General features: G+C 45.4%; 1 protein-coding gene across 1 annotated transcript; it reads left to right on the top strand.

The window, feature by feature from the left end:
* Positions 1-4,318: 4,318 nt before the first annotated feature.
* LOC131486618 (stromelysin-1) lies at positions 4,319-13,387 on the top strand. The gene is made up of 10 exons (XM_058686527.1): positions 4,319-4,588; positions 5,352-5,596; positions 5,689-5,837; positions 5,962-6,087; positions 8,162-8,326; positions 8,514-8,661; positions 9,597-9,730; positions 10,159-10,318; positions 11,388-11,491; positions 12,994-13,387. Exons 1-10 carry the CDS (start codon positions 4,484-4,486, stop codon positions 13,092-13,094), a joined length of 1,437 nt encoding a protein of 478 aa, XP_058542510.1. The 5' UTR covers positions 4,319-4,483; the 3' UTR covers positions 13,095-13,387.
* The last annotated feature ends 353 nt before the right edge of the window (positions 13,388-13,740 follow it).

Genomic DNA, 13,740 nt, shown 5'->3' with positions numbered 1-13,740 from the left:
TTAGTTTGGCAAAGCCCGTTTTCTTGTCTTCTTTTTTTTAATGTTTATTTATTTTTGAGAGACAGCACCAGCAGAGGAATGTCAGAGAGAGAGGGAGACACAGAATCCGAAGCAGGCTCCAGGCTGTGAGCTGTCAGCACAGAGCCCGACATGGGGCTCAAACCCACAAACTGTGACATCATGACCTGAGCCGAATTCGGACGGATGCTTAACCAGCTGAGCCACCCAGGCGCCCCAGCAAGTCTGTTTTCTAACAGAAAGATGGCCGTGCCCCCACCGTGCTGTCGCCCCTGTGACCATCACATCAGAAAACGTGCTTCTCAGGCGTCTTTTCCATCGGTCGGAATATGCTGCCTGTCGGAGTACCACTCAAAACTTCAGTTCATGTTATTCTGTTTGCATAACTGGAATATTTATGCCAAGAACATTACAAAACACTCTCCTTCTTTCCATAATATCAGAGTTGCCCGGAGCCACATAAAGGCCATTGCCACCACCCAGGAATGTCAGTGATGGATTTCAACATTTTTACCACTCACATTGGGTGATCTGAGTCATTATGCTCTCAGAAATGAAGAAAGACTGAGCCATCCACGTGCCCATGTTATCTGTTCCTAATTCCGTTTTCTGTTCTGGCTCATCTTCCAACTAAAATGTTTGGAAGTTTCTGGGGCAAATACTTGTGAAAATTAGCATATGTGGTCAGATTTCAACTATGAAAAACATACATTAAAAAAAAAAACCTGTAAGCAACATGCTTTATCCTATAATTCAAAGGAGATATATTGCCTTATAAGTACTCCTTTCTGGCTGGTGAGATTCACAATTGTGGAAAAAAGTGGATACAATTTTCTAAATTCCCCCTGATCATCATGATGTAAAAAATTAAAACTTAGAAGGAAGTACAGTAAAGCGTTCATTGTGTTTTTCTCTTTGTGGCATGACTATTTATGATTTCTTTTCTACTTTTAACTTTTTGTATATTCTGTATTTTCCTATAACAAAAATATGAAAGTTTATTGAAAGACATGAAACTTTATTTTAAACACTTTGTAGAAACATGGCTTCCCATCACCAGCAGAATAAACTGACATCTCAGCTGGAGACTAACGGGTTTCCAAGAATGAGCTCCAACCTGCCTGCCCACAACTTCGTTTTTCACTTTTCATTACTACCCTTCACACACTTTTTATTTCAGTAAAAATTAATTCTGTCTTTTCCCAAACAGACGTTCAAATTTCTTGACTCTGCACAGTTGTTTCTTCTGTTTCCAGACTTTCCTCCGTGTCTGCTCCTCCGTGGCTTTCTTTCAGTGGGCTTTTCCTGGAGGAAACATCGTCCCTTATGCATAATTCCCACACACCTCCTCTCTTTATTCCGTGCAGAGCTAATTATGCAGGAATCACCTCAGCTAGATGGCACCCTTCCTGTCTTTCTTTCTTCATTCCTTCATTTCATCTCCCCCTTCCTTGTTTCCTCTTTTTAAATAGATAATTCGGTCACGTTTTCTCTGAATTTCTCTTTTGCTTATTACCTCCAAATGTACACTCTTAGTTTGGGAGTCCTGAAACATTCAAGACGGAGACTCGGACACATGATAAATGAGTTTGGAGCCGAAGGGATGATTGTATCAGCTGGCCGCAGCAAGCCTCATGTATTATCTTGTCTCATTAGTCATGGAGAAGCGTGGTGAGTGGGAGGACAGAAGGGAGAAGTTATCGGGAGGAATGAGGCTTGCACTGGCTGCCAGCTTTTGAACCCAAGTTTGGATCAGATCGAATTTAAGTTTCCTGCCAGGCCCGATCCCTTCAGGCTAACTTTCCGCAACCTGCTGCCGTGTGACCCTTGTACATGTTCAGCCCTGTGATAAATGGTCATCCGGCGAATGGCCGTTCTCACTGCGGTGCTGGAAAAGCCAGTGTTTTTCTCCTAGTGTTCACAGATTCCCCTCTACCTTTGTGGTATTTATTCTCTGTCTCTTCCTTCTTTCTTCCACCCAGTTGCCTCATAACCTACCTATCTTCCTCATTAACACATTGCCTTTTAAAATTTAATCTCCAAAATGCAAATTGACTCTTACCCATTGTCAGAAAATCCCTTGACGCTGCTATCTTGAGTATTTTACAGACAAAGGAACGAGGGATATGAGTACACAAGCCTTCGATTTATTCTTTACTAGAGAGACTCAAGATGATTGCCTGATTCTTTTCCGAAGACAGTGAAGCAAAAGAATTCAGTTAATAGGGTATTCAGTAAATATGACATGTAGGTTCTGGGGATTTAGAAACATCTGCATGATTTGTGACTTGTTTTTTTTTTTAACTTTTCATTCACCTCTTTGCTTTTTCCTGTGAGCCCTTCATTCATAACTAATATATTAATGAATTCTGTCAGCAGTTCTGGGGTACCTGCTTTACACCAGACACTATGCTCACCACTAGGAGCTCAGAGATGAACGAGGAGCCCCGGCGATGGAGGAGAGGCAGACAGGTCAACAGTCCAGCAGGAAAAGTCCGCAAGAGACGTGGGTGCAAGGCACCAGTAAGAAGCCAAAAACGAACTCTTCTGGAGGCTCGAGACTTCCCGAGACCTCTCAGTCGCCGTTTTATAAGAAGACAAACTCTGCACGAGCAGACTCTTGCGTTTATTTCAGGAACAACAGCGCGGCCCGTTGTGCCAATCCTGTTTGAGCCTCTGGGAAAATAAACATGATGTCTGTAAGGTTTCCCCGTAACCTTGAAATGTGTTTTCTGAGTTATGACACCAGAGAAAATTTAGAAAAAACCCTTGATCCGGAAGGAATTGAGACCTGTGCTTCACGTCCCCCCCCCCCACCTCCCCTGCCCACCCACCCGCTTCCCCAGACCCAGCCCCCTCAGCTATGCTGACGTCAGTGAGGACCAGCGTTCCCCCTGATTTCGGTCAAGACGAGGTCCAAATTCTCTCCTCTGAAGGAATGAGGTGTCTTTCGATAGAATTGAGTCCGAACGCCATGTTCACACTCGATGCCCAGCCCCTGCCCGGTGGCCATCGGTCACCTGGGCACCTCCAGTTCCAGGGTCTTACCACATCTCTGATGCACGTTGGATGAGATACCCCTGGTGTTTATTCAGAAACAGACAAAAGGTAAAGCCAGTAAGGCATCGAGAGCAGCACTTGCCCTTACTGGATGTTCTGGACACGGACAGCACGTGGGTCATTTCACAGGTTCACACTGGCCGGCTGTTTGTCTGTCGCGTGGCCAGCGGATAGGCAAGCAGACAAAGGAAAACCAAAGTGTGGTGACGGATAAAATGTGCCCTCAGCCAACGTTTAGCAACTGTGAATTTCGCCCTCTAGGGTTTGCACTCCCTTTCAATAAGGGAGGTGGGTGGGTCGGGGAGAGGGGGCCAGAGGTCTCCCCCTGGGGATGTGTCCTGTCTTCCAGAGGAGCACCTGTTACACAGCCCACGTGAGCAGCCCTCCGCAGGTCACAGAAGAGGAGTGAGAGGAAGGCAGGGGAGGGGAAGGGAGAGAAAGGGAAGAAGAGAGAAAAAAAACGGGTGAGCACCCTGGGGAGACCATTCAGGGTGGCTTTTGTTTTTTAAGTTCAAACTATATACGAATTTGAATGGAAGGTGGAGGGAAAGGGATTGGAAGAGAGTAAGAAATGTGTAGGAGATACTGACAGAGAATTCCAGTCCTGCGCAAAGTAAATCATTCGATGCTGTCACTGTTTTTACAGAGCCCCTGTTCCAGGAAGGCCACCTGTCAATAAACCGGGCACAGACTCTCACAGACCAGAAGAGAAGAATACACTCCCTTCTTCGTGATCGTTGTTCTCTCCTCCCCTTGAGCTTTCTCTCCTCAAAAACTAAGGAACCCAAGGAGATACCAATAGCACGTATTTCAAATCAAAGACTCAAAAACTGAACTCTCCCTTCCAGCTTTATTCTAGATCTTGCTTCTTCCGTTTTGACAGAAACGAATACGACTCTTTGCATTTACTCACATCTCATTACATTTGATTTTAAGTACGTTTTTCTTAAAATAAGACCGCATCTAGAAGTCCTACTCAATTCTGACTTTTTACCGAGTCAGCCTATTTCTCCTCTCAAACACCGCAAACAGAAATTGTCTAGTAAATTCCAGTCACTTTTTCTTTCCAGAATAAAAAAAAAAAAAAAAAAAAAAAAAAAAAGCCCTAGTTTTCATCTTACGAAGACAGGAAGCATTTCCTGGAGCTTAATCACTGTTTTGATTTGCAAAATTGGAAAGGTTGAGAGAAATTAGTAAAGTAGGTTGTATCATCCTACTTTGGATTTGGAATTTTTGGACAGGGTCCTGCTGCCATTCGGATGAAAGCAGTCATGAGTCAAGCTGTGGGTGACCTAAACCAACACTGTCGCCCTATAAAAGTCAGGGCTCCATTCAGCGGACCCAGGAGAAGGTAGGCAGAGAAGAAAGCACTAAGACGACAAAGAGCCAAGGAGAGCCAGTGGAAATGCAGAATCTTCCGGCTCTACTGCTGCTCTGTGTGGCCGTGTGCTCAGCCTATCCAGTGGACAGAGCCGCAGAGGACAAGGACAGCAACATGGACCTCCTTCAGGTAATTGATGGACGCATCTCCCACAGGCATTGGCAGGGCCGAGTGGGAACACCACCACTGCTTTCCATTCATAAACACACGGGATGCTTCGGGCTCACTGTGGAGGAGAAGTTCAGGGACAGGAGGTTAGGAAGTGTGGGATGTGGAGGGGTCTCCCCAGCCTACTGTGTCTCCTTTCATGCAGGAGCAAACAGAGGCCAGAAACCTTAGGTGTTTGCCTAAGATCCTGACCCCCTGGGAGCAGCAGCACTGGGGCTCGAGGGGCAGGAGTACAAGAGGAGGGTGTAATTAAATGCATCTTGCAATGGAACTTCTTTAGGTATTTTAATCCAGGGGAAGTTAAGCTAAGTATTTACATGGCTAGTATTGTGTTCGGACCCAGAGATCTGTCCAACTTTCTCTCGTAAGTCAGGTCCCCGGGAGAAGCACAAAGTAGAAAGTTGAAGGGCTTGAATAAGTGTAACTGAAACACAAATATGCCCAAAGAAGCCTTTTGGCTTTGTGTTTCTGCCTTAAGTTCATTAGATATTGGTCTCAGCTTCCACGCCATTGTCATTGCTTGGGGAGTAGACTAAGCTCCAGACGTTAGTTGGTTACAGAGACAAAACAGACACAAGGAAGAATCTGTAATTGAAGAATGGAATGGAATATGTCACTTATTTTGATTTTAGCCAGCTGGAGGAATACCAGAACTAGATGAGGTCTGCAGCTGCAATTTAGTACGAAAGGCTAAAAATCATGACTATACTTACTACCCCACTAGCAATACCTGGAGAACTACTACGACCTCGCAAAGGATGTGACACAGTTTGTCAGAAGAAGGCACAGCGGACCTGTCGTTAAAAAAGTCCGAGAAATGCAGAAGTTCCTCGGGTTGGAGGTGACGGGGAAGCTGGACCCTGACACTCTGGCGATGATACGCAAGCCCAGGTGCGGCGTTCCCGACGTGGGCCAGTTCACCACCTTTCCTGGCCTGCCGAAGTGGAGGAAAACTCACCTCACCTACAGGTAATGGGTCCAAAGGTAACAATCACGTCACACTGCGATTTTACCAAGTACCATCACAGGGGAAAATAATGTCTTCAATTTTTTTCTTAAAGGATTGTGAATTACACACTGGATTTGCCGAGAGAGGCTGTTGACTCTGCCTTTGAGAAGGCTCTGAAAGCCTGGGAGGAGGTGACACCACTTACTTTCTCCAAGATTTACGAAGGAGAGGCTGACATAATGATCTTTTTTGCAGTTAGAGGTAAAAACCAAAAACAATATGAAATGCATCCATATATTTAGTGCTGTTGTGGGGGGTGGGGGTAGGAAGACTCCAAAGGTATTTTAATTACCTATCTTTCAAATAAAAACACTTTCTCCGTCAGATCATGGAGACTTTATCCCTTTTGATGGACCTGGAAATGTTTTGGGTCATGCCTACGCGCCGGGGCCCGGCATTAATGGAGATGCTCACTTTGACGATGATGAGCAGTGGACAAAGGATACATCAGGTGAGTCGCACATCTCTCAGAATGATTTGGGTGGGTTATTTTTGTTGTTTTTTTTAGATTTAGAAAATTCTGAGAGGCTACAAATCTTCGAGAAGTGGTGTGTTCTAGATTTCCCAAATGGCTCAAGAAGTAGAATGTATTTTTGTTTTGATCATTATTGAAAACACTTTCAGATGTCTAAAAAGTTTATTCTCTGTCTTGGTAAGCACGCTTTGGAGGCATCGTTAAAGTACTTCTTTGAGGACGATGGTTCTAGTATGATCTTAGGACCATCCTTAAGAGTATTTTCTAGGGGCGCCTGGGTGGCGCAGTCGGTTAAGCGTCCGACTTCAGCCAGGTCACGATCTCGCGGTCCGTGAGTTCGAGCCCCGCGTCAGGCTCTGGGCTGATGGCTCGGAGCCTGGAGCCTGTTTCCAATTCTGTGTCTCCCTCTCTCTCTGCCCCTCCCCCGTTCATGCTCTGTCTCTCTCTGTCCCAAAAATAAATAAAAAACGTTGAAAAAAAAATTTAAAAAAAAAAAAAAAAAAAAAAAGAGTATTTTCTCATTGTGTTGAATTGCAGATATCCAAGGGACCACGTGTTGCCTTGCCTCTGTGCTAAAATGGGCCCTTGATAGTGCTTATATCCAAATTGGGGGAAATGTCTTCTATACTCTTCAAAATGGAGATGGGAGTTAAATTCCAGAAACTGAGGTCCCAGTTTAGGTTTTTCTGGTAAATCAGCCTTTTACTCTCTCTAGGTTAAGAGGAGTTTTTAGGGACTTGTTCTAAAGGGAGACACTAGCCCCCAAATACAGTGGCCAATTTTTTTAGGTAGGACGGTATTTCTCAGTTCATAGCTGTATACTTTGAGGACTGACTTCCAACGTTTTCAAACAACTGGCTAAAACAAATAATACTAACCTCTGAAATTTTCTGGGATTTATAATCAAAATGCAAACAGAATATCTATAGGGAGTACAAATGTGAGGTTAGTGCCGGATAAATTTCTTTGGTTTGATCGAATTAACAACTTCTTCCTGCAAAGTCACAAATGAGGACTTTAGTAGGATCACAAGTTACACAGATAATGCTCGCAAAAGTAAACTTCGCATGTCAAACGTAATTACCCAACGATTTCCAATGTCAGCATCCTGGGTTTTTTTTTTTTTTTTTTTTTTTTTTTTTAATTTTTTTTTCAACATTTTTTATTTATTTTTGGGACAGAGAGAGACAGAGCATGAACGGGGGAGGGGCAGAGAGAGAGGGAGACACAGAATCGGAAACAGGCTCCAGGCTCCGAGCCATCAGCCCAGAGCCTGACGCGGGGCTCGAACTCACGGACCGCGAGATCGTGACCTGGCTGAAGTCGGACGCTTAACCGACTGCGCCACCCAGGCGCCCCCTGGGTTTTTTTTTTTTTAATAATACGCGGAAAAAAATATATGAATGCAGCTAGTGTTCGTGTGGTCAAAGTCTCTTTTGTGACAAATGCTGGGCATGATTAGGCATGCTATGTTTTAGACCAATCTTAACAAGCCCTATGACAATTATCATTACTAATATTTCCAGACCCAATGTGTACTTAATAATGATCCTGGGGTTGAAAAATTATGCAGGCAACAGTCTGCATACAAAAGTATGATTGTTTAGGGTTTCAGATTTGAGTTGAATAAACTGTGATTCCTTTAACTGAGACTATAAGTGGCAAACATTAATACGTTGAGACAGTGTTTAGCTTTTCATTGACAAATGAAGAGAAATATTTATGAATGTGCTAAACAAGTGGGTTGGTTCCCCTCCGGAGTACAAGAAGGAGGACCTTGTTTTCATGAAGTAAATAGGCTTCTGAGGTGGGAGAGGGCAGTAGGTGGACACACTGGATATTTTGTCTCGAAGACTGATTTCAAGAATGAGAAGCATTAAAAAACGCTAGGCTTTCCGTTAAGTGTGTTATCAATCGATCAGTCAACCAAAAAACAAGGCAAAGAAGGCCCTCTGTGCTTCCAGTAAGTAAGCCAATAAAATACAGCTGACTTGTGTGATGTACATGTACTTAAGGGATTAGGAACTATTATTTATGATTTCTTAAATAGGGACCAACTTATTCCTCGTTGCTGCTCATGAACTCGGCCATTCCCTGGGTCTCTATCACTCGGCGGACCCCACAGCTTTGATGTATCCCGTCTACAACCCACGCACAGACCTGACCCGCTTCCACCTTGCCCAAGATGATGTGAACGGCATCCAGTCCCTGTATGGTGAGTGATGCTGGAAAAAGGAGGCATTGGAGCTTTGCAATCATGGTCTTCGGGGAAAGCTTTAAAGTGCTGCATAAAGCATTTGCAATTCGTCTCAACGCACTCAGAGAGTTTTTGGAAAGCATAGAAATCGACGGAAGCGTCCCATTTCGCCTCATGTTTGATCCCCCACATCTGTTTCCTTTAGGACCTCCCCCTATGTCATCCCCTGATGGCCCCGCGGTGCCCACGGAATCTGTGCCTCCAGAACCTGGGACACCAGCCACGTGCGATCCTGCTTTGTCCTTCGATGCCGTCAGCTCTCTGAGGGGAGAAATCCTGTTCTTTAAAGACAGGTCAGACCAGAAGATTCTATTTCCCTATCTATTCTTTTGACATACATTCTTGTCCTCTCCTTGCTGTTCCTATAAGTCACGCTTGCTTTTCAAAAGTCCAACTTCAGAATCGCAACTTTATCTTTACCTCCTTTAAAAATGGAGTCAGGAGAGTGTTACATTGAATCAATAATTTCCTGTCTGCAGGATACACATGCACTTAAGAGAACATTTCAAGCTGCACAAACAGGCAGAAAGTAGAAAGCCCGTCTCCCTCACCACACTAATCTGGGTTCCCTAGGGTATCCCCGTACTCAAGGACCCCTGTACATCCTTCCAGGAGGTTTCCATGCATATACCAAAAAATACTTACAGACACAGATACACACATGCACACACCGGTCTGTCTTTTCAGAAATGTAGGCCGCGGGGCGCCTGGATGGCTCAGTTGGTTAAGTGTCTGGCTTTGGTTCAGGTCATGATCTCACGGTTCGTGGGTTCGAGCCCCAAGTCAGGCTCTGTGCTGACAGCTCAGAGCCTGGAGCCTGCTTCAGATTCTGTGTCTCTCTCTCTGCCCCTCCCCTGCTCGTGCTGTCTCTCTCTCTCCCTCTCTCTCTCTCTCTCTCTCTCTCAAAAATACATAAACATTAAAAAAAAAGAAAATGTAAGCCATGTTGTCGCACACACAGCAGTGTGCATGAATTGTAGGTATTTAGAGGTTACACTTGGCTAATTAATTTCGCCACAGGATCACTTTTCTTTGCCAGGAGGTCTGGTGCAGGCTTCCCAGGAGAAAGAAAACATATTTTCCCATTGGAAGTACACCTAATTTCTGCCTGTCATCCAGCCAGAGGATGAGAGAATGCGGGAAGATGGGTGAGGCAGGTCAATGAGAAAAATGTGCTACAGGCGAAGGTCTGGGTTTCAGTTTTCATTTCTTTTTATTCATATTGCAGACATTTTTGGCGCAAATCCCTCAGGACGCCTGAACCTGGGTTTTATTTGATCTCCTCGTTTTGGCCATCTCTACCTTCGGGCTTGGATGCCGCATATGAAGAGACTAGCAAGGATATCGTTTTCACTTTCAAAGGTAATTATTATACGATAATTTCTCTAACTTGTTGAAATAAAACCCTTTCACAGGAAAATTGAATAGGACTTTGATTTTCTCTACTATCACAAATTGTGTCTACATTGTTGCTCTCAGGCAATGAAGAACTAACTGGAAGGGATGTTATTTTCTTTATGTTTTACAAATGATAGAAATGAACATAGCAACATACATGGCTGAGAGTTGTAAATTCCCTTCTTTGATTTGTGTCCATTCATTCAACCCACACATTGTTGTTCAATGCCCACTTTGAGCCGGGGATTACATTTTTACTATGAAACCAAAGGCGCTAACAAGTATTTCTAAAACTCAAAGGCTTAACTTTTACAAATTAAATGCGTTTATAAGTAATTAGGTAAATAATGTAGAAATAATGAAATAATTCCGTGAGTTATTTTTCTTAACAGGAAATCAGTTCTGGGCCATCAGAGGAACCGAGGTACAAGCAGGTTATCCGAAAGGCATCCACACCCTGGGTTTTCCTCCGAGTGTCAGGAAAATAGATGCCGCTCTTTTTGATAAGGAAAAGGAGAAAACGTACTTCTTTGTAGAGGACAAATACTGGCGGTAAGACGCGGTTGGAATGACTCTGTATGGAGCCTGATTAGGGACGTTAGGTTCTTTCCCTGAGGGACCCCCACCTCACTCTCAGCCCTGCTTCCGTCTCACTGAGGAGGACGGATACACGCCTACTTTCCAACGCAGCAGCGCCTGGTAATCGGCATTTCTTAAGCGCTCCTGCCTTGAGCCCTTGTGCCACAGGCTGGACCTTCCCTCTGCTGTTGCCCCACCTGCCTGGACGGCCTCTTCTCTCCTTCGCCCCTCCCCCAGCCCACTCACCCTAAAGTCCTGGCTCGAGTCCCCGCCCCCCCTACGGACCTTCCCTGCCGGACTCCAAACCCAGATGGATTTGAAAGAAGCCTCAAGAATCCAGGCCACAGTTTAGCATTCCTTTCCCGTGGACTCACTGCCTCCCTGAGTGTTTGTCTCATCTTCCCAAATTTGCTCTATGATTGTGAAGGGCTTCCCTTAAGCCCCGCCCCTCATTAGTGCTGCCTGTTTAAGTTTTATGGATAGAACCCAGGGCTCACACAGAGGCTGATTCCTGGGCTGACCGCCCACACAACTGGGCAGACCAACCAAGGTCCAGCCCCTGAGTCCAAAACACATTCACTGTGATTTCCTTCTCGCCACTCTGCCTTTTCCTAACAGGCTGCCCTAGGAAATGCAGATGTGCAGGGTGGGGAGGACGTATAGGAGTCAGGCATGGCAGAGAACTGGAGATGTGTATTTGAGATAAATGAGCCAATTCGCTTCATGTACCTGTTCATGCATACCTTCGTGTCTTTGTGGTTGAAAGACGATTAAGGTTCTTTCTGTCCAGGCTTAAGAAATATGGTAACAAGCATCTTCCAGATCGGGCTGTTGACTCTGGTCCTGGTGGAGATACAGCTCTAAGAACTAAGTGTGCAGTTCCATTCAAGTCCCATATTTCTGTAGTGCTAAACACGTTTGACATTTATTTGCAGTACTTAGAAAGTTTACTAGAATTCCACATGAAACCAAACATGACTTAAGAATGTGGGTAACGTGGCCTCCGTGCAATGCTGAGCTGTGTTTCTTTGACTGGCTGCAGATTTGATGAGAAGATACAGTCCATGGAGCCAGACTTCCCCAAGAAAATAGCAGACGACTTTCCAGGGGTTGACTCGAAGGTTGATGCTGCTTTTGAAGCATTTGGTAAGAGGGTACTTGCTCTGTTGGCAACGGGCCACTTGGTGTCAGAGGGAACAGGGCAACTGGATTGATTTGTGATGACGGGTTTCCTTTAACCAATTTCCACCTCCCTCCCCTAGATTTCAATTACCAGGTCTGTACCACTTCTATGACGACTTTATATAGTACGTTGATTTGAATCAGAACAATAATCAACACAAATCCCTATATTTTGTCCGTGTGGATAAAACCAAAGTGCTTGAGAGTCACTTCCTCACCTCTAGAGCTGTTGTCTTTCAGATTCCCATGTCGTTATAAAACCCCTCGGGGGTGTGGCCAAGTTTCTTAACTGGCTGGCTTTCTCCTCCCCTCCATCCTGTTGGGAGATTTTCCTGAGTAGTCAGCCATTGCCCACAGGGCTTACTTGCAAATACAGCAAAACCTTGGATTGTGAGTAACTTGTTCTGCGCGTATTCCGCAAGACAAGCAAACATTTCTAATACATTTTAACCTGATACACGAGTGATGTCTTGCAATATGAGTAGTACATGATGCCGAATGTCATATGATCGCAACTGAGCCAATGGTCCTTGCAGTTCGGTTTGATGTACGACTGCTTTGGATTACAAGCATGATTCTGGACCAAATTATGCTCACAAACCAAGGCATTACTGTCATTGCTTTTGCGTGTGCACAGAGTTTTTAAAAACTTTTTTTTCCGGGGAGCCTGGGTGGCGCAGTCGGTTAAGCGTCCGACTTCAGCCAGGTCACGATCTCGCGGTCTGTGAGTTCGAGCCCCGCGTCGGGCTCTGGGCTGATGGCTCGGAGCCTGGAGCCTGTTTCCGATTCTGTGTCTCCCTCTCTCTCTGCCCCTCCCCCGTTCATGCTCTGTCTCTCTCTGTCCCAAAAAAAAAAAAACAAAAAAAAAAAACAAAAAAAAAAACAAAACTTTTTTTTCCCCTAATCAAAGAGAGATGGCTGGTGGCTGGTGATCCTTCTCGAAAGGTGACCCAAGCACCATGATAGAAGAGCCGTAAAGGGTCCTGTGGTGTTTGGAAAGAGTTTCTGTGCTTCTCTGGGGCCACACGTGACCCTCAGGCTATGAAGCGAGGAAAGGGGAGGAGGGCTGTCAGGAAAAACAAAAGTAAAGAGATCACAGTTTCCGCAGAAGCAGAGAGTTTTGTCTGATCAGAGCAGAATAACCTGATGACCTGAACCTGGCTTTACTGCCAGACTGCGCTGGAATGGAGTGCCGTCTCCAACCTGCCCAGGGGTGACCTCGGGCAAGCAGATTTTGAGCCTTCACCTGCTCATCTATAGAATGGATTTAGATATACTTCCCTCATAGGATCGTTGCAGAAATCAATGAAAAAGCAATCATCTAAAACGCTTATCATCGTCCCTGACACATATTGAAACTCCATAAACGCTTTGTAATTTTCATCATCTACTATTCTGAGTCCTGCATGTTGCCAACTTCTTTCTTTGAACAGATATCCCCTTATTTCCCTTGTGCGTATTTCCAGGGTTTTACTATTTCTTCAGTGGATCTTCGCAGTTGGAGTTTGACCCCAACGCAAAGAAAGTGACACACGTGTTGAAGACCAACAGCTGGTTGAACTGTTGACGTGTCTAGAAGCACCACGTGGGCATTTGAAGCGAAGCCGATGATTCTTCACCTGAGTCTTTGTGAACCGAAACGGTTCGCTTCCTGCTGCACATGCGCTGACAGAGCACGAGTATGAGCTGCGTGTCCGGCCGGTCAGCCTCACCTATGACGGGCCCTTCGAGCAGGCTGCTTGGCGTGCACTTGGGTCACATGGAGCAGCTTCCCCGGGCGAAGGGAGAGCACTATTGTGCGAGACAACTGACTGTATATAGACTGTTTGCTTGTTATTTAATAAAGACGATCAGCCAGTTGCTTTATTGTTTCGTTTGCTTCGAGAACGAGTCGTCCTCACAACCTTGGGTGGGGTAGGAGCGAAACAGAAGGCAGCTGAGATCCTTGGCCAGTGGTGTCAGTACTAGGGTCTCCATGCGGCAGCCTCACCCTGAGCCCGTCCCGAACTGAAGACAACGTGCCCCTTGTCCTCCCCTGGTGTCCGACGAAGAGGTGTCCCTATGTCCACCCCCCAGACGTCGTATGTGGTCCTGCTATACCCCAGGAGAAGGATCTAGGGAAGTGATCTTGCAGGGAAGGCTCTAGAGAAAATTGTGAAGCGGGATCCTACGGTTAGCACAAGTCACCTCGTTCATGCACTTTGTTTTTCAGG

Source organism: Neofelis nebulosa, chromosome 10, assembly GCF_028018385.1.
Source record: "Neofelis nebulosa isolate mNeoNeb1 chromosome 10, mNeoNeb1.pri, whole genome shotgun sequence".
NCBI classification, from domain to species: Eukaryota; Metazoa; Chordata; class Mammalia; order Carnivora; family Felidae; genus Neofelis; species Neofelis nebulosa.
Note: the sequence above shows the minus strand (reverse complement) of the source record. Positions and strands in the feature narration are given on the sequence as shown.